A 20,530-nucleotide genomic window follows, 5' to 3' on the forward strand; every position below is an offset into this window, starting at 1 on the left:
GGGTCAGTCTTTGCAGCAGGGATCTCTCTGAAGCCGGGCCTGTGCAAGGGTGGCCCTTGAAGACTGGAGTTAGCCCGGCCCTGTTATAGGTGATGCATGAAGCCTCCTAGGAAAATAAGCAACACCCTCATTTCTATTTGCAGCTGCCACTTTCCTGCGGATGTAAATAAGCCAGCGTAGTAAGTGCACTTTTAACACTGTAAGAAACAGAAACGGGGACTGATGTTCTGGTACCCGTCATGGACTACAAATGAAAACAGATGGACAATTGACTGAATAGGTTTACACACCCTAGAGAGATACAGTGCAATTCTACTGACACAACCCATCTTCCGCAAACGTCTCCGTGCACACCCAGGCTGTTAACACCTTTGCTGCCAGAGACGTCTGCAGTGCATTGCAATGGCAACAGCCCCCCTTCCACCCCACTGTATTTGCACTAACCTGAGAAGGGGGAACTCTCACTGCATGATCAATCCACTGTAACCATCAAGAGATCCCCAGTTCAGCAAATATGGATGACAGAGAGCAGCCGCCAGCTAATAAGGAACATTACGCGTCAGTGCTGGTCCCTTCATTTACTGGCGGCCTACGCTATTTCCATTGGGTGCTGGGAAATCGATGATCCATATCTATTGAACCTGGGGGGGTCTCCTGTTGTGGAGACCAACGCAATCTGCTCAAGAACAATCCCTACCTCAGGTCAGTCGCCCCCAAAAAAGCCTAGCAAGGGGGCTTTAAAGCCAGAGAAGCAAGCGGGGGACAGCAAAGCATGTCATCCCCTTAATGCAGTTCAACTGCTTTGCTGTTGCAAAAAGGATTAAAGCGCCAATCCCGCCTAGCCCCCCTATTTTTATTACAGCATAAGAACATGGGGATCCTCTGGAGATGAATAGTGCTTTTTTCAGCTTCAGAGACCCCCCCTTGTTACCAAGATACTTCCCAGTGAAGGTATTGGTGTTACTTCCTGGTTTCTTCAGGGCATTTAAATGGCTGCTCAATAGGAAGCCGTAACCAGTGATGCTGCAGCTTCCTATTGGCTTAAGATTTGGCAGCCATATTGTGTTCCTGTAGTGCGATTTAAAACCAGTCAGTTCAATGGTAAGTATCCCGGGAACAATAACAAAAGGGTACAAACAAAGAAGCGGGCGGGATTGCTGCTTTAATGATGTCAAATTGGGGGTCTTAATTTTGTCCCAGTCTGCCCTAAAAGGAGAAGGTAACTGCTCCAGTGCATTCACTCTTACTCATTATTAAACAAAAATAATAATGGAAATCAAACATATTTAATATTGGCATCTCTTCATTGTACTGTACTAGCTGAATTGCTCGACCATGAGGATGAGTTGACTTAAAAAAATACACAATGTGATTTTTTTTTTTGTGGGTCAGAATTAAGGTGGCTTCCTCCAAAATGTCTTTCTTCTCCCCCATCCGAAAAAAAGAAAACCCACCTCACATTTTAGCATGGCAGGGATGCTTGTCGACTTTTAGGTTGTTAACCCTATCTATGCCAGATGTTAACACTTTTGGCTGTTGCAATGCATTGCTCACACCTCAGGCTGCAAAAGGGATATTGCTGGCAGTGTCTGAAGAAGCCATAGAGATGTCACAATTAAGGCGTCAGGGCCTATGAATGATAACCACATGACGATGGGGAGATATGGGGAAGGTGGGGAGATTTCAGACATTTTTAGAATACGTGTGTAAGCATGAATACCCTTTGATTTTGAACTTTGCTTTTCAGTTATATATTGATATTTTCCTCTGTCACTAATGGCAACAAACTGGATTGGGATTTTATTTTCCCGATTCTCACAATAATAGCAGTTAGTACATTTTTCCGGCACGATCCGTATGTAGCATTAAAGGTGATAGTGGGGTAAAAAAGGTCTGTTTTTTCCTTCTGCTTGTATAATGTCCCTAATAAACTTGGTGTTTGCATGCCACTTTTTATTTTCGGACACAGTGCGGTAGGTTAAATCCCCATGTAATCCCTCAGCAGTGCAGGTCCTTGATTATACCGGTTACCATGTGCCCTATGTAACGGAGGTATAGCAACAGCAGCGTTCCTCTCTCCCCTCAGATAGGAGTGTCGGGAATGTGCTGCCCGGGTCGGCTGCAGGAACGGCCTCTGAATTATAATTGAAACCCATTGGAATTGGAAATTAAACAACTGTGGCACAGCCTGTGACTCCTTTTTCTTGACCCTTATCCGATCGTGCTCTCCCTTTCCAAGGAAGCTGCCATAGAGATTGTTCCCACAGCTCAGCATCCCCTCTCTGATATGAACTATGCGCTGCAGGCCAATGTTCTATTGTGTTGCATTCTTTGTAACTAGGTAGTGTGTGCAAGGCGTAGGAATGATCAGAAACCACATCACTTGCACACTGTCCTTAATCTGTGGATGTCTAGACTCCGGCTAACTTTAGGAATGACCAATTTCCCTGATGAGCTGACAGTGCAGAGATTTTGCGTGGACGCCCTCAAAAACATTCCCGTTCCCAGCTGAAGGGTCGGGTTTTGTTCACAACAGGGTAAAAAAAAATCCCCAAATTCCCAAAAGAAAGAAAAAGAGATGAAAAACAGAGAAACATTTGATGGTGTATTAAAAACGGGACCAGCCAGACCGGGTTTCAGTGCCTGAAAAGCAACACCGTTATTTCAACCGTATGGATTGCATATCTACTCCTGGGAGCAGCAGGACTCCGTGAGACACGAGGACGGCATGCGAGTGAAATACCATTAAATGTTTATTTCTACAAATCACATGGCCTAATCCAAGGAAAAGTAGCAGAATATTGGCGTGCGGCTCCTAACATAGGAGATGCGTATACATTATGTATCAAACTTTTGCCGTGGTATGAATCTTTTTAAAAACATTTTTTTAAGTAAGCTCCCCTCTTTAAAAAAAAAAAAAAAAACTTTCACAGAGATTGTTTAAAGCAGGGGGTGGCCAACTCCAGTCCTCAACGGCTACAAACAGGTCAGATTTTAAGGATATCCCTGCTTCAGCACAGGTAATTGACACTGAGCACTGATTGAGCAACCTGCGCTGAAGCTGGGACTGCTTAAGCCATCTGTGCTGAACGAAGCAGGGATATCCTGAAAACATGACCTGTTGGTAGCCCTTGAGGACTGGAGTTGGCCAACCCCTGCTTTAAATCATCAACAACTTTGCACAGTTCAGCTGGTTAGTAGCTCGGCCCTGAAACAGAACGTAACCCCTCTCCCCCCCCGCCCCCACTTGCCACAGCCTGTTCCCCATAACCGATGTTGCAGAGAATGTGCGAGCAGCAGGAACACTGAAGGGAGAAAACTGCTGAGGAGAGAGAGGAATGCCAGAGAGCAGGAGGGATGGAGAACAGGGCGGACTTAACCGTTTCACTGCCAGAGGAAACCAGCAACGCATTGCAAAGCACCAAGGATTAACAGGGAAACCACAAAAATGTCAGATGTATCTCCCCCCCCTCCCTCTCCCCACAAATCACCTTTAAGGCTTCGAAAGAAGGTTTTCTACAGAAGAAAAGTAATGCACCAATGAGCGGTAACCAGAAGGGACGAGGCGACAACACCCAATTTGGTTTCTGTAAACTTTAGACTAACGCGTCTCCACCGTGTAATAAAGATAGGTAACGGCACGGCAAATGAAGAGATGGCGGCGTAGGGGGCTTCTGAGACCCAAGCATTATCGGCTGCTTTTCTCCCAATGTCACGGAAGCGTTCGTATCCTGCCAGTGCGGTTCGACGTCTTCTTAAAAACAAAAGCAGAGAGACGGTACTTAATAATGAGACAGAAACAGAACATGAAGACGGGACGTCCTACAAAAGGAAGGTCGACTAATAGCTATATTATATTAAAGCACAAAAAAAAAGGGCTAAGAATGAGTTGGTTATAAAATTACATGAACAACTTCTTAGAATATATCTGCATGTTACATATCTGCCCTTAGATCTGAACGCTCCACATTGATGAAAATAAACAAATAAATGTTTTTGTTAAAGGCAAGATAGCCATTGTATAGAATACAATAGACGCGTTCAGAAGAGTTGTTCAGCATAATATTAACCCCTGTACTTCCAGATGACTCAAACACACTGCAAAAAAAGTGAAGCTGTGAATCCAGGCGTTCCATTCTTTTGCTGTATATTAGGGCTCTTTATACATATATAAGGAGACAAGAGGTGCTCCTAAAAAGATCCCTATTTAGTGCACAGCAAAGCCGAAAACAATCCACAGGTATCGTAACCCACTAGAATAGTAGTATAGGCTATAAGGGTACAAATTAAGTAACCGCCCTTATAGCATATACTACTATTCTAGTGGGTTACGATACCTGTGGATTGTTTTCGGCTTTGCTGTGCAGTAAATAGGGATCTTTTTAGGAGCACCTCTTGTCTCCTTATATATGTATGTTTGTCATCCTTATCCCCTTTGCACCAGCTGATATTATAGAGTAAAAAATATTATTATGGTGAACGGTATATCACTAGTTATTAAAATATTAGGGCTCTTTAACTAGTTTTCCAAAGGGGCCAGGTCAGAAATAAAGTTAGACGTAGAAGGGCCACTTTACAATACTGACTGAGACTTACAAATGAATACAATTAAAAATTGCCCTTAGCGGCCTGCAACTACATTAAAATGAGCACAGTCCAAGCGTCCCGCCAAGGCCCCCTGCAGGCTGGATTTGACTTATTACCCAGAGTATCCCTATACATTCCACACCAACCTTCATACAACATATAGCGTTCTTAACACAGAGCCGTGAAACAACTTACTTGTCTGTTGTGTGCAGGATTTGATGCACTTGAAGGAGTAGGTTGTGACAAAGCGACACTGCTACTTTTCCCCATCTGGTGAAAAGAAATCAAGGAACAGGACTTTAGGAATGTGAACACACACAGCCGTTTTCTTACATATACAGACGGTGTTCTTCCTCTCAATGACTTGGTGTTAAAGATGCGTTCCCATTCAGTACTGGGCTGCCAGTGGTAACCTACTCGCGCCCCACACTAAATACCTCATAGGGGTTACGAGTCAGAGCAAACAATATCGGTTACTGCCGGTTAACGGGGAAATCCCACCTAAAAGCACAGTGAACTAATGCCAGCGACATCTTTAAGGGGCTATATCTGGGTGATTGATGCAGCTTAAAAAACTATATCTGACACCTATAACTATTTTCAAATCATTTTTTGCAGTAAGTGTGTAAATATGGTGAGCCAAGGGAAGGGGGGTGGGAGGTTCATTTTCTGTATCTATTTTCTTTGGTGTGATGTCGTTGTGTGATGTCACCGGTGATCAACAAGGGCTTGTACAGCCACAGTCCCGTGTGGTCCCCACCTCCCCTTTAACTTTATTGACTCAGAAAGGTCAGGGTAGGTGGGATAAGGGTGAAGAAAACACTTGATTGACAAACACGTCCTCATTCAGAGGCCCCTAAAGAAAGTCACCTTGCAATTCATTTCCCCAAGAATAGACGCTGCCACATGTTTAGGGGAAGCCAATTAGACGGTTTCCTTACAGCTCTGCTGGGATTGCACCGTAAACGCCTGCAGCAAGTTCATGTTTTGACTTGAATGGCAGTGAACGCTGGATCGGGTGCATCAATCCGCAACAGACTTAACCCTTTCATCAAAGGCATTAGCAAGGGCTTCTTTATTGCAAAGGAGTAGAAAAAGCTTATAATGAACAAATAGTGGCGTGGATTTAATGTGTTTTCATTGGCTAAAGTCTGCTAGAGAGTATTGGACTTGGGCATCTAGGGCAGGGGTGCTCAACTCCAGTACTCAAGACTGGACAGGTTATTCCAGCTTCAGCACAGGTGGCTCTCAATTAATCCCTGCTTCAGCACAGGTGGGTCAGTCTACGAGTTGGCTGAGCCACCTGTGCTGAAGCTGGAATATCCTTAAAACCTGACCTGTTGGGTTGGGGGAGGAGGTCTTGAGGACTGAAGTTGAGCAACCCTGATCTAGTGCATGCTGGGGACCTTATCGTAGGCCAGTCCCTCTGCTGCTGGAAGATGTTAGAGGGAAGTCAATTTTGATGCTTCTATATTATGAAATCTACTCACCTTGGCCTCGGAGTAGCTCTGTTTGTTCAGTTTCATCAGGTAGGATGTCAGAATAGCACTTAGTGAACGTAACCGTGTACATACAACGTCAAGTCTCTGTTCTATAGAGGTTGCGAGATAAAGTAACCCATTTCAAAGGCAGGGAGATTGCCACGGGACCACTTGTTTAAGTTAACCATATCGGTAGGCAGTATGGGTCGATACAAGACCATGTTACTTTTGGATGATGTGTTGTATTATATAAGCGGATAATGAACATGGTCAATGTGCTACATCCTTTTTTCCCCATAGGAAATATTCAATACAGCTATTTAACAGAAAAAGCAAGTCCCAAGAATATGTCTGCGTACAAGCAGAGGCGGAGCACACACAAGCATCTCTACAATACGTAGCCCTGCTGAGGGGTTGTGAGAACAGCCTTATGACTTTGGGACAGTATTAAGAGGTGAGCACTCTACACCTGCGCTTATTTATTACGTTGCATGGCCAGATCTTATCCATCCCTGAGTTATTTGATGTGCACTGCGCTGACTGTAGTGGGGGTTAGCATAGGCTCAACTATAGTGACAAGTCATGTGACTAGGAAGGATCACCAATAACCGTTCGAGAGCTGAGGATGCCCCCTCAATGTTGAAGAAACGTTGGCGTTTTCGGTGCGAGTAATGTTCACACTCAATATTCCAATACAAACCTAGGCAAAATCATTCAGTAGTTTCTTTGTTTTCTTCAGCAGATAGTGTAACTATAATGCTAGCCATGGTTTAATGAAATGTTAGACCGTGTAAAGAACATATACAAAGGATCCTCCAGGCCAAAACCCTACCATTACGTGAGGTTCTTTCCATCTTCATAGGACATCTCGAAACACGCAACGGTCTCACCTCAATCTTGTAGTGCGGTCTAGCTTAATATGTGCAACCATGATCAGCGTCCCTGAGCTATATTACGTCTAGAGCAGGGGTTTATTAAACAGCCTTGGTGGAGAGAGGAAACAATACACTAAACTACTTAGACCAGGGGTGGACAACTCCCGCCCTCAGGGGCCACCAACAGGTCAGGTTTCAAGGATATCCCTGCTTTAGCACAGTAGCTCAGATTGAGCCACCTGTGCTGAAGCATGGATATCCCTAATACACGACATGTTGGTGGCCACCCCTGACAGACCCAAAGAGATAAAACCATCTATTTATCAAATCTCGAAAAAAAAAAAAAAAAACATGATGATACATAAAGAAAAATAACTCCGCCATCAAAGTGACCGGTTTAGGCGTGAAAGCGACACCTTCCCGCGGGGTAACCCAGATTGCACCGCAGATACCGTATGAAGAGATACGGCACGAGAAGATTGATGCGAGACGATGCAGTGGTGTCATACGCAGATATAAAGAACCTACGTAATGGTTTGACGTAGGAGTTAAGCATTAACACGTACAGCCACATCGCTGCTGATGATTAGCTCAGGCTTACAGGAGGACATTTTTTACCTGTAGCGCGCACTTATCTACATTCATATCAATTATATTTGATCACATATTACAGAACATGCAGTCTGAATGCTAAAATAAGTGTTTTTTTTTAATAACTTGAAGAGCCAAGTGGATATGAACTTGGTAGTATAAATCCTTCATTCGATGTTACTCTTTTACAATCTTTATGTTCTAGAACCCAAAATCTAGCAGAACACCTAACAATATTGTAGCACGAGCTAAACTAAACTTGGCCTAACTAGGCTCTTATTGCAGTGTGATTCGCCTACCTCGGAAGTTGCACAACTTTTGTAGGAACATCCTATAGGTACCACATTAGGCGGGGAGGAGAACCCTACACACGAGAGATTATGGGATTTTGTGGGAGCAAACCCTAGTCGGCATTAAAAAAAAAAAAAAAAAAGAGAGAACTTTTGGCGAGGACAACTCTCTCCAAAATAGCCAGTACCATAAACCCCATAAGAAACAGACACACAAGGAGGTTCTGGGAACTTCGCAAATAAGACTCCCCAATCCGGTTTCTAAAGACCACCAATCCGGTATCTAAAGACCCCCAATCCGGTATCTAAAGACCCCCAATCCGGTATCTAAAGACCCCCAATCCGGTATCTAAAGACCCCCAATCCGGTATCTAAAGACCCATAATCTGGTATCTAAAGACCCCTTTAAGTTTTAAAAAGAAGCATCCCTCTGTAACCTTTTAATAACTTGGGAAGAGGTGCGAGAGGGGAGGGCGGGGGAAGAGGTGCGAGAGGGGAGAGCGGGGGAAGAGGTGCGAGAGGGGAAAGAGCGGGGGAAGAGGTGCGAGAGGGGAGAGCGGGGGAAGAGGTGCGAGAGGGGAGAGGGGGGGAAGAGGTGCGAGAGGGGAGGGGGGGAAGAGGTGCGAGAGGGGAGAGCGGGGGAAGAGGTGCGAGAGGAGAGAGCGGGGGAAGAGGTGCGAGAGCGGGGGAAGAGGTGCGAGAGGGGAGAGGGGGGGGGGGGGAAGAGGTGCGAGAGGAGAGAGCGGGGGGAAGAGGTGCGAGAGGAGAGCGGGGGAAGAGGTGCGAGAGGAGAGAGCGGGGGAAGAGGTGCGAGAGGAGAGAGCGGGGGAAGAGGTGCGAGAGGGGAGAGTGGGGGAAGAGGTGCGAGAGGAGAGAGCGGGGAGAGTGGGAATAGAGGGAAGAGCAGGGAAAAAGGTGTGAGGGGAGATCGGTGAAAAAAGGGGAGGGAATAGAGAGCGGTGAAAGAGGGGAGGGGAGAAGGGGGAAGCGAGGTGCTAGAGGAGTGCTCTGTGACTATGCCCAACCCCCCGCTCTTATTTCTGCCATTGGAAGCAACTTTGGGGGGGGTGGGGGGGAGGAGTTTGTGTGCACACGAGTCAGTGAGGGCGTGGGTGAGTGTGACACACACAGCCACCACCAGGGTGCACTCCCCTCTCTCAGAGCCCGGACATTGTGTCCTGCATGTTTCCTATCTTTGCGCACTCCCTTCTCTCAGAGCCCTGACAATGTGTCCTACATGTTTCCTATCTTTGCGCACTCCCTTCTCTCAGAGCCCTGACAACGTGTCCTGCATGTTTCCTATCTTTGCGCACTCCCTTCTCAGAGCCCTGACAACGTGTCCTGCATGTTTCCTATCTTTGCGCACACCCTTCTCAGAGCCCGGACAACGTGTCCTGCATGTTTCCTGTCTTTGCGCACTCCCTTCTCAGAGCCCTGACAATGTGTCCTGCAGGTTTCCTATCTTTGCGCACTCCCTTCTCTCAGAGCCCGGACATTGTGTACTGCATGTTTCCTAACTTTGCGCACTCCCTTCTCTCAGAGCCCTGACATTGTGTCCTGCATGTTTCCTATCTTTGCGCACTCCCTTCTCAGAGCCCTGACATTGTGTCCTGCAGGTTTCCTATCTTTGCGCACTCCCTTCTCTCAGAGCCCTGACAATGTGTCCTGCATGTTTCCTATCTTTGCGCACTCCCTTCTCAGAGCCCGGACAATGTGTCCTGCATGTTTCCTATCTTTGCGCACTCCCTTCTCTCAGAGCCCGGACATTGTCCTGCATGTTTCCTATCTTTGCGCACTCCCTTCTCTCAGAGCCCTGACATTATGTCCTGCATGTTTCCTATCTTTACGCACTCCCTTCTCAGAGCCCGGACATTGTGTCCTGCATGTTTCCTATCTTTGCGCACTCCCTTCTCAGAGCCCTGACAACGTGTCCTGCATGTTTCCTATCTTTGCGCACTCCCTTCTCAGAGCCCGGACAATGTGTCCTGCATGTTTCCTATCTTTGAGCACTCCCTTCTCAGAGCCCTGACAATGTGTCCTGCATGTTTCCTATCTTTGCGCACTCCCTTCTCAGAGCCCTGACAACGTGTCCTGCATGTTTCCTATCTTTGCGCACTCCCTTCTCTCAGAGCCCTGACAACGTGTCCTGCATGTTTCCTATCTTTGCGCACTCCCTTCTCTCAGAGCCCTGACATTGTGTCCTGCATGTTTCCTATCTTTGCGCACTCCCTTCTCAGAGCCCTGACATTGTGTCCTGCAGGTTTCCTATCTTTGCGCACTCCCTTCTCTCAGAGCCCTGACAATGTGTCCTGCATGTTTTCTATCTTTGCGCACTCCCTTCTCAGAGCCCGGACATTGTGTCCTGCATGTTTCCTATCTTTACGCACTCCCTTCTCAGAGCCCGGACAATGTGTCCTGCATGTTTCCTATCTTTGCGCACTCCCTTCTCTCAGAGCCCGGACATTGTCCTGCATGTTTCCTATCTTTGCGCACTCCCTTCTCTCAGAGCCCTGACATTATGTCCTGCATGTTTCCTATCTTTACGCACTCCCTTCTCAGAGCCCGGACAATGTGTCCTGCATGTTTTCTATCTTTGCGCACTCCCTTCTCAGAGCCCGGACATTGTGTCCTGCATGTTTCCTATCTTTACGCACTCCCTTCTCAGAGCCCGGACAATGTGTCCTGCATGTTTCCTATCTTTGCGCACTCCCTTCTCTCAGAGCCCGGACATTGTCCTGCATGTTTCCTATCTTTGCGCACTCCCTTCTCTCAGAGCCCTGACATTATGTCCTGCATGTTTCCTATCTTTACGCACTCCCTTCTCAGAGCCCGGACAATGTGTCCTGCATGTTTCCTATCTTTGCGCACTCCCTTCTCAGAGCCCTGACAATGTGTCCTGCATGTTTCCTATCTTTGCGCACTCCCTTCTCAGAGCCCGGACAACGTGTCCTGCATGTTTCCTATCTTTGCGCACTCCCTTCTCTCAGAGCCCGGACAACGTGTCCTGCATGTTTCCTATCTTTGCGCACTCCCTTCTCTCAGAGCCCGGACAATGTGTCCTGCATGTTTCCCATCTTTGCGCACTCCCTTCTCAGAGCCCTGACAACGTGTCCTGCATGTTTCCTATCTTTGCGCACTCCCTTCTCAGAGCCCTGACAATGTGTCCTGCATGTTTCCTATCTTTGCGCACACCCTTCTCAGAGCACGGACAATGTGTCCTGCATGTTTCCTATCTTTGCGCACTCCCTTCTCAGAGCCCTGACAATGTGTCCTGCATGTTTCCTATCTTTGCGCACTCCCTTCTCTAAGAGCCCGGACAATGTGTCCTGCAGGTTTCCTATCTTTGCGCACTCCCTTCTCAGAGCCCGGACAATGTGTCCTGCACGTTTCCTATCTTTGCGCACTCCCTTCTCTCAGAGCCCGGACAACGTGTCCTGCATGTTTCCTATCTTTGCGCACTCCCTTCTCAGAGCCCGGACAACGTGTCCTGCATGTTTCCTATCTTTGCGCACTCCCTTCTCGGAGCCCGGACAATGTGTCCTGCATGTTTCCTATCTTTGCGCACTCCCTTCTCAGAGCCCTGACATTGTGTCCTGCATGTTTCCTATCTTTGCGCACTCCCTTCTCAGAGCCCGGACAATGTGTCCTGCACGTTTCCTATCTTTGCGCACTCCCTTCTCTCAGAGCCCGGACAACGTGTCCTGCATGTTTCCTATCTTTGCGCACTCCCTTCTCAGAGCCCGGACAACGTGTCCTGCATGTTTCCTATCTTTGCGCACTCCCTTCTCAGAGCCCGGACAACGTGTCCTGCATGTTTCCTATCTTTGCGCACTCCCTTCTCAGAGCCCTGACAATGTGTCCTGCATGTTTCCTATCTTTGCGCACTCCCTTCTCAGAGCCCGGACAATGTGTCCTGCATGTTTCCTATCTTTGCGCACTCCCTTCTCAGAGCCCGGACAATGTGTCCTGCATGTTTCCTATCTTTGCGCACTCCCTTCTCAGAGCCCGGACAATGTGTCCTGCATGTTTCCTATCTTTGCGCACTCCCTTCTCAGAGCCCTGACATTGTGTCCTGCATGTTTCCCATCTTTGCGCACTCCCTTCTCAGAGCACGGACAACGTGTCCTGCATGTTTCCTATCTTTGCGCACTCCCTTCTCAGAGCCCGGACAACGTGTCCTGCATGTTTCCTATCTTTGCGCACTCCCTTCTCTCAGAGCCCTGACAACGTGTCCTGCATGTTTCCTATCTTTGCGCACTCCCTTCTCTCAGAGCCCGGACAATGTGTCCTGCATGTTTCCTATCTTTGCGCACTCCCTTCTCTCAGAGCCCTGACAATGTGTCCTGCATGTTTCCTATCTTTGCGCACTCCCTTCTCTCAGAGCCCTGACAATGTGTCCTGCATGTTTCCTATCTTTGCGCACTCCCTTCTCAGAGCCCGGACATTGTGTCCTGCATGTTTCCTATCTTTGCGCACTCCCTTCTCAGAGCCCTGACAACGTGTCCTGCATGTTTCCTATCTTTGCGCACTCCCTTCTCAGAGCCCTGACAACGTGTCCTGCATGTTTCCTATCTTTGTACACTCCCTTCTAAGAGCCCGGACAATGTGTCCTGCATGTTTCCTATCTTTGCGCACTCCCTTCTCAGAGCCCTGACAATGTGTCCTGCATGTTTCCTATCTTTGCGCACTCCCTTCTCAGAGCCCGGACATTGTGTCCTGCATGTTTCCTATCTTTGCGCACTCCCTTCTCAGAGCCCTGACAATGTGTCCTGCATGTTTCCTATCTTTGCGCACTCCCTTCTCAGAGCCCGGACAATGTGTCCTGCATGTTTCCTATCTTTGCGCACTCCCTTCTCAGAGCCCGGACAATGTGTCCTGCATGTTTCCTATCTTTGCGCACTCCCTTCTCAGAGCCCGGACAATGTGTCCTGCATGTTTCCTATCTTTGCGCACTCCCTTCTCAGAGCCCGGACATTGTGTCCTGCATTTTTCTATCTTTGCGCACTCCCTTCTCTCAGAGCCCGGACATTGTGTCCTGCATGTTTCCTATCTTTGCGCACTCCCTTCTCAGAGCCCGGACAACGTGTCCTGCATGTTTCCTATCTTTGCGCACTCCCTTCTCAGAGCCCTGACAATGTGTCCTGCATGTTTCCTATCTTTGCGCACTCCCTTCTCAGAGCCCGGACAATGTGTCCTGCATGTTTCCTATCTTTGCGCACTCCCTTCTCAGAGCCCGGACAATGTGTCCTGCATGTTTCCTATCTTTGCGCACTCCCTTCTCTCAGAGCCCTGACAATGTGTCCTGCATGTTTCCTATCTTTGCGCACTCCCTTCTCAGAGCCCGGACATTGTGTCCTGCATGTTTCCTATCTTTGCGCACTCCCTTCTCAGAGCCCTGACAACGTGTCCTGCATGTTTCCTATCTTTGCGCACTCCCTTCTCAGAGCCCTGACAACGTGTCCTGCATGTTTCCTATCTTTGCACACTCCCTTCTAAGAGCCCGGACAATGTGTCTTGCATGTTTCCCATCTTTGCGCACTCCCTTCTCAGAGCCCGGACATTGTGTCCTGCATTTTTCTATCTTTGCGCACTCCCTTCTCTCAGAGCCCTGACAACGTGTCCTGCATGTTTCCTATCTTTGCGCACTCCCTTCTCAGAGCCCTGACAATGTGTCCTGCATGTTTCCTATCTTTGCGCACTCCCTTCTCAGAGCCCGGACATTGTGTCCTGCATGTTTCCTATCTTTGCGCACTCCCTTCTCAGAGCCCGGACAACGTGTCCTGCATGTTTCCTATCTTTGCACACTCCCTTCTCAGAGCCCGGACATTGTGTCCTGCATGTTTCCTATCTTTGCGCACTCCCTTCTCTCAGAGCCCTGACAACGTGTCCTGCATGTTTCCTATCTTTGCGCACTCCCTTCTCTCAGAGCCCGGACATTGTGTCCTGCATGTTTCCTATCTTTGCGCACTCCCTTCTCAGAGCCCGGACATTGTGTCCTGCATTTTTCTATCTTTGCGCACTCCCTTCTCTCAGAGCCCTGACAATGTGTCCTGCATGTTTCCTATCTTCGCGCACTCCCTTCTCAGAGCCCTGACAATGTGTCCTGCATGTTTCCCATCTTTGCGCACTCCCTTCTCAGAGCCCGGACATTGTGTCCTGCATTTTTCTATCTTTGCGCACTCCCTTCTCTCAGAGCCCTGACAACGTGTCCTGCATGTTTCCTATCTTTGCGCACTCCCTTCTCAGAGCCCTGACAATGTGTCCTGCATGTTTCCTATCTTTGCGCACTCCCTTCTCAGAGCCCGGACATTGTGTCCTGCATTTTTCTATCTTTGCGCACTCCCTTCTCTCAGAGCCCGGACATTGTGTCCTGCATGTTTCCTATCTTTGCGCACTCCCTTCTCTGAGAGCCCTGACAACGTGTCCTGCATGTTTCCTATCTTTGCGCACTCCCTTCTCTCAGAGCCCTGACAACGTGTCCTGCATGTTTCCTATCTTTGCACACTCCCTTCTCAGAGCCCGGACATTGTGTCCTGCATGTTTCCTATCTTTGTGCACTCCCTTCTCTCAGAGCCCGGACATTGTGTCCTGCATGTTTCCTATCTTTGCGCACTCCCTTCTCTCAGAGCCCTGACAACGTGTCCTGCATGTTTCCTATCTTTGCGCACTCCCTTCTCAGAGCCCTGACAACGTGTCCTGCACGGTCTAAGACACTGAAGCCAATCGCGAATATGAAGTAGCGCTCAGCATTGCTATATATTACAGCCTGTGCTCTACCTGTCACAGGTAACAGTTTTAATACAGTCTCACAGCTCCAACAATCGTCGATGTTATAAACGATATTTATCACCACGAAGGCTCCATGATTACCATGTGTTGTCTGTTACTATAGTGCTAATGTGCATAGCAAGCTCCTTGATTGATTGAGCACAGCCACTGTACTATGCCACAGCAATCTGGTCTTCAAGCTGTAATTATCACAAGCACTTGGCTGTTATTTGGCCCAGCGGATTGCTCTGGAATGTTGCTGTTCGAGAACAATGGCAAAGTATTTTCCTTGTGCCTTTCTTACTGTCAAAGCTCCTATTAACCAGAGAACGATATATTGCCCTACTGTGCACGCTGGCATCATTTTTACATGTCCTTTAAACTTCAACTGGTTCCCCAAAGCAGACCTTCTGCTTTCTTACCAGCAGGAACCGGGATCAGAATGCAATTGCCCGTAGGTGAAACAACTTGCACTATTCGGACGGTGACTGGCTCACCGCTAAGGATGCGGCAGGTGGCTAATTTGATTTCTCTTTGCACTGGGGGCCCCCCCATCTCCTGAACGGCGAGACATCGGCTCTATTGCTCTGGGAGATTTAGGTTTCAGGTAAGATTTCAATAAGTTTAGGAACTTTTGATCGGTGGTCCCTCAACACCTGGGAACCCCCCAGTTCAGGAGCAGGGAAACTGGAGTCCAGAAGGCAAACTAGAAGTTTTCAGTATGGCCGCTGGGTCAGTGGAAGGGACGTCACCGAATTCCATTGGTGACGTGTAACCATATTTGAAGTCTGCCGCCATTTTTTTTTTTTTTTTTTTTTTTTTTTTAAACTGGCACACAAAAAATACAAATATATTGAAAACCCAAGGGGGTCCCCGGATGCTGCCAGATAACACATCGGCTCCAGGGGTTCCCCGGATCTGGTAATCCCCATACAGGATTACTGCTTTCATCTACTATACACGGTGCCCATTTTTTCCCAGTAAAAAAACTGTCGCGAATGTGCAAAAAGGCCTGCGCCAACTGCCCACACCAATCGCGCATGTGTGGGCGCAAGTGCCAGATCGGCTCTTGGCGGCAGTGCGTTCGCGATTGGCGTGGGCCATTGGCGCAGGTGCCGAATCGGCTCTTGGCAGCTTCGCATGCGCAATCGGCGTGGACGAAACAAACAAACAAAAAAAAAAAACGGAACGTTTTTGCACTTTTTAAACCGTTGTCGGTACACCGGGACACAATCCCGGAAAAACCTGGACATCTGGTCACCCTAGTCGACTACCATGAAGCAGTTTGTACAGCCAAGTTTAGGTTAAAGAAACAAGACCAGCGGCCTGTCTTTCACATTGTAAATACGAAAAGTGTTATAAAATGGGTGTGAGCTCTCCATTTTATATACAACTGTATTGAAATTTCCACGTATCACGTCTCCTAACCACTTTGCCTTGCATGACCTGGCTTTGCGGGAACCCTCTGGCTGCGAAAGGGAAGCAGAAGAGCAATACATGAACGGGTACGTTTCTCCCCGCACACACCAAACCCTTTTGCCAAGTGCCGGTAAGAACTACAGGACAACGCGTCAATTCAGCCTCTTACCTGCCGAGAAATGGAGCTGTTTGGGGAATCTGGCACAGGAGATATAAGGTTGGCGGTGCTCTTTTTGTGAACACTGTTCATACCAGGCATTTTCGTGATTTTGCAGGCTTTGCTGCTGGCGCTAGAGTTTTTACGCTTCTTGCCCTCCGATTTGTCAAACGGGAGCGGCAGCGAAGACACTGCGTTGTGTGCCGCCAGAGTGTGCTCCCCTGGGTGGTGCACAAGGGAAGACACCGACAGGCTGGAGTCAATACTGCTAACCACCATGCTCATGTGTTTTATGGAGTCTGTTGAGCTCCCGGACAAGGAAGTCCTTCCTGGGGGCTCAGGTTTGGCACTGAGTGGGCTTGTTCCATTGTTTGCATTGTGCACGGACATGCTATTGAAGGAAGATGTCGCCTGGTAGGAGTTCAACGCAGCACTAGAGTTCAAGACGCAGTTCTTCTTGTGGGACCCTGAAAATGAAGAGGACGACGACGACGTCTGCAAAGGTAACGAAGAGGAGGAGGGGGAAGGCGGCGGAGGCTTTTTCTTCTTGTTGCTCGAAGGCTCGTCGCTCCGTGATGACAGCTCTTTGACTTTCGACGACTTGCTGGGCTTCGTTCTGGATGGCTTGTGGGATGGCGAGTGCGTGGTGGCCGGCACGGGGGAGACGGCTGGGGGCGCTTTAAAAGTTGAGTCCATGATGTTCAGCGTGGCCGTGACGTGGGGGAAAGGCGTGGCGTGTGACATGACAGAGTTTGTGTCCGAAGACGTTACAAAGGGCGTGTTCGACAACATGCCAGAGGTCACCATGTACGAGGGAGCTGTTCTTGAGTTAGAGGGAGGGGAGGGGAGGTACACCGAGTTGGGGCTGCTGAAAGGTTGTAGAACGGATGCAGGGAAAGGACTGCTGTTATGTGCTGCTGGAGAAGGCATGGGACTATCTGCAGCTAGAGGAATTTTTCTTTAAGGAAATAAAAAAAAATAGACCATTAAAACAACATTCATCAATGGTATATCCATTAAAGAACTAATATCTATCTTACTTTCTTCAGACAGCGTTTGAGTGTGTGTGTATATAAATATAATATATATATATATATATATATATACACACACACACACACACACACACACACACACACACACACACACACACACACACTAATTTAGACCATATTATCTATACACAAGTTCTGCATTTTTCGTTAACAAAATGATTAGTAAAAATGAGTTAAAATGGGAGGAAAGGCGAGATTAGAGGAAAAAACAATACTATGGCAAACAAGAAAAATACAAACCTTCTACCACATTCTAAACTGGGGTAAGATTGTCTGACAAATGATCTGCTATATTTGTCCTATTCTTGCAGGTTTAGTGTACAAGTGAGCCTTGTTTCGGATAAGCTGGGATTCCGAGCGCTCTTTCAGAATGCTGCCCGCGTTCTTTTGTTTAACATTCTGAGCCAGTGATTCCCCTGGAGCTTAACTGGGCTATTTTTAGCACTGGGGACCATGGAGGCCACTGGATCTGCAGTTGTTGTTCGTTGGAGAGAAATGTCATGGCCGCTGGGGACAGTCTCGCTCTGGCAGTTAATAGAAGAAATCTGTGACATCTTCGGTAATTTATGGGTTATTGAAAATGGGCTTTTTTTTTTTTTGCATCAGGGTTAAAAATATATATATATATATACATTATGGGAACTGGGGGTTGGGGGCTCTTTGAAGCAGCAACAGTAAGATTCAAGTTTGGAAGCCCTCCTATTTCAGGTAATGAAAATAAAAATCAGATGATTGCTGCTTTATGAACTCCATAAAACCTATAAACAGAACAATAAAATATATTCCACTTTTCAACAAATAGAGGAGCATTTCCTCACAAATAAACTGCTCGGGTAATTGCCTCGCCATTGAGGGCCACTCTGGCAGTGTAATGGCTAAGGCAGGGATGGCCAACACCAGTCCTCAAGGGTCACCAACAGGCCAGGTGTTAAGGATATCCCTGCTGCCGCACAGGCGGGTCAACCAGTGGCCCAGTTGTTGACGGAGCAACCTGTGCTGCAGCAGGGACATCCTTAAAACCTGGCCTGCTGGTGGCACTTAAGGACTGGAGTTGGCCACTCCTGGTCCAAGATGGTGGCATCTAATCCTTGATGTGGTCCATTAACGCTAGACATTGTTTTGAAGTGAGCTATTGAAGAGGTTATTAACGGATCCGGCCATTACTTACTTCCACATTTGTGAATTCAAGTGTTTTTCCACCATGGAATTTAACGCGAAACGAAACCGGTCCCACCGTCTGTCGAACACGTAGTACCCCCTCCCCATCAAGCGGCTGCCAAATGAGCAAAACTGCAAACACAGGGCAGGAGGAGAGCCTTGAGTTTAAGGCAGCGGTACACAGGGAGGAGACAACATACGTGAAGAAAAGGCACATCCATGGCATTTGAATGCGCTGCAAGATTCCTATAAGAATATTATTACATACCCAGTGGTGGAAGTTCAGGTACGGATTAACTCATTGGAACATTTACTCATGAACAATCTTGACAACTAACATTTTAAGCCACTCCGATTACTGCTGCACGAAATGGTTAACTAGGTCACGCAATCTATTAGTACTGGGATTATTGCCACTGCATATGGTTATAAATGAGGGGTCTTGCCTAGTAAACGGACACCGTATTTATAATCTCACGCTTTTTCACGGCAACACAAAGCGTTACGAAGACATGATAATAATTCAATACCCATCAGATATTCATGAAGACCTTTTTCAATCAAGATTTGTCAATGGGGAATATCGGCCCAAAAACAGCCCGTTTAGCGGTCTTGATGGATACAGAATAAACCCCGAATACTGCACTTATTTGTACGCATTTGTCACCTTTATTCATTGGTCAATCCTAAAATCTGTTGAGCAGAGAGCGGGAGGCAATGGCTGGTGGCGGGAGTGAGGAAGAAACCTGCAGGTTATTGTGTGCTGCGGCGCATCAGTAAATTGCGGGATTGAAGTGGCTACCGGTACTCCCTGCAGGGGTGTGTGTCTCTGGAACCGGGGTTCCTGGAGCCAACATGTATGAGGTTCAGCCCCGGGGACCCCTGCTTCCCGAGATACATCTCTCTGCAGTGGGTGCTGGTAGCCGCTGCAGCTGGGTAGCAGGGTTCACATTATGGCTGCTTTCTAAGTTCCCTCGCCTTCCGGGCCAATAGAAAGCCATGACGTGATCCGGTGCGGCTTCTTATCGGCTCACGTGACGTGGAGCTTTAAAAAGCAGAGATATATCCCTCTTCCCGCTTCCTTCGGAGGTGAGTATCTCTGGAAGGAGCGGGTCTTGGAGCTGAAATGAAGGAGGTCCAGCTCCGGAGACCCCCTGCTTTATACCCGTGTAAAGAAAAAAAATGTTAAAGAAAAGAAAGCGCTTGTATTGCCCTTTTAAAGATTGCCAAAATGCAGGGCAGATCTTGGCTCAAGCAAGTGGGCTGAAAAGGTGTTCACTTTGCAGCCATAGCCGATTTCAGACTAAAATAAACCATTACCTGCTTAGAATGGAAACCACGTGGATCAGTACAGCAAGTGATCAAACTCAACATACCTACTGATCTTTACTTTGCCTTTTTCAATGCATCACAGGCACTTTCCACACTCGACGGACGCCCAGTCGCTATGAATAAAAAGGCTATGGTACAGTGCACATGTGCTTGCATCTCATATGTCTGCACACTGGAGCTCTATTAATCAGTTAGATCATATAATGTGGCTACATAGCGTGCCACATCATTGAACATATTTAATCAGCCTGCATCCTGCCTGTGCTTGTTACCTGGTAAGTAGCAGGACTTACATACCGCAAGAGGTTTAGGATGATGTCCGGAATAGTAACAGTCTAGTTTCTCCGCCTCTTCCACACCTTCAATTTCCCCTTCGTCACTGGAGAGCCGGCTGGCCAGGTCCCCTCCTACTGAATTAAGCGGGGGCTCCGGCACATAAGCACTGTGGTTTGAGGAACTGATGCTGTTTACGCTATTTGCAGGAGATGGTCTTGAAGAAGAAGAACGGTTACAGTTCAGGATTTGCAACCTGGGGTCAGTGTTGCGGTATCTGTGCAATTATCGTATTGTACATCTTTATGTATGTAGTACCCATCACGTAAGCAGCTGCTCAGCCAGCGTCGTTATAAATGGAGAAAGAGCTTGAAGGGGGGGAGATGAGGCCACACGAAATCCCTCTTCTCCTTTCTAACACCAACACTGGCTTTACCTATACTACTTCTGACAAGTGCTGGGAGACAGACATACCGCGTCATACACTTCTCACACTAAAACTTTATTATATTTTCTGCATACATAATTGTTATGGACAGCGCCA

The 20,530-nt window shown here is 47.7% G+C and overlaps 1 protein-coding gene across 11 annotated transcripts in view; it reads right to left on the reverse strand.

Annotated features, from left to right (window-relative positions):
• Positions 1–2,740: 2,740 nt before the first annotated feature.
• The window catches only part of ATXN7L1 (ataxin 7 like 1), a 136,268-nt gene continuing 118,478 nt past the window's right edge, over positions 2,741–20,530 (reverse strand). For 8 of the 11 annotated variants that reach the window (XM_075599682.1, XM_075599685.1, XM_075599687.1 and 5 more), the window contains 5 exons: positions 20,011–20,203; positions 18,392–18,513; positions 16,181–17,126; positions 4,783–4,857; positions 2,741–3,781 (listed from right to left, as the gene is read on the reverse strand). In XM_075599682.1, coding sequence (XP_075455797.1) covers positions 3,713–3,781; positions 4,783–4,857; positions 16,181–17,126; positions 18,392–18,513; positions 20,011–20,203 — 1,405 coding nt within the window. In that variant the 3' untranslated portion in view covers positions 2,741–3,712. The remainder of the gene's footprint in view (positions 3,782–4,782; positions 4,858–16,180; positions 17,127–18,391; positions 18,514–20,010; positions 20,204–20,530) is intronic. The other 3 variants (XM_075599683.1, XM_075599686.1, XM_075599684.1) reach the window with 2 other exon arrangements.

Source organism: Ascaphus truei, chromosome 5 (genome assembly GCF_040206685.1).
Source record: "Ascaphus truei isolate aAscTru1 chromosome 5, aAscTru1.hap1, whole genome shotgun sequence".
NCBI lineage: Eukaryota > Metazoa > Chordata > Amphibia > Anura > Ascaphidae > Ascaphus > Ascaphus truei.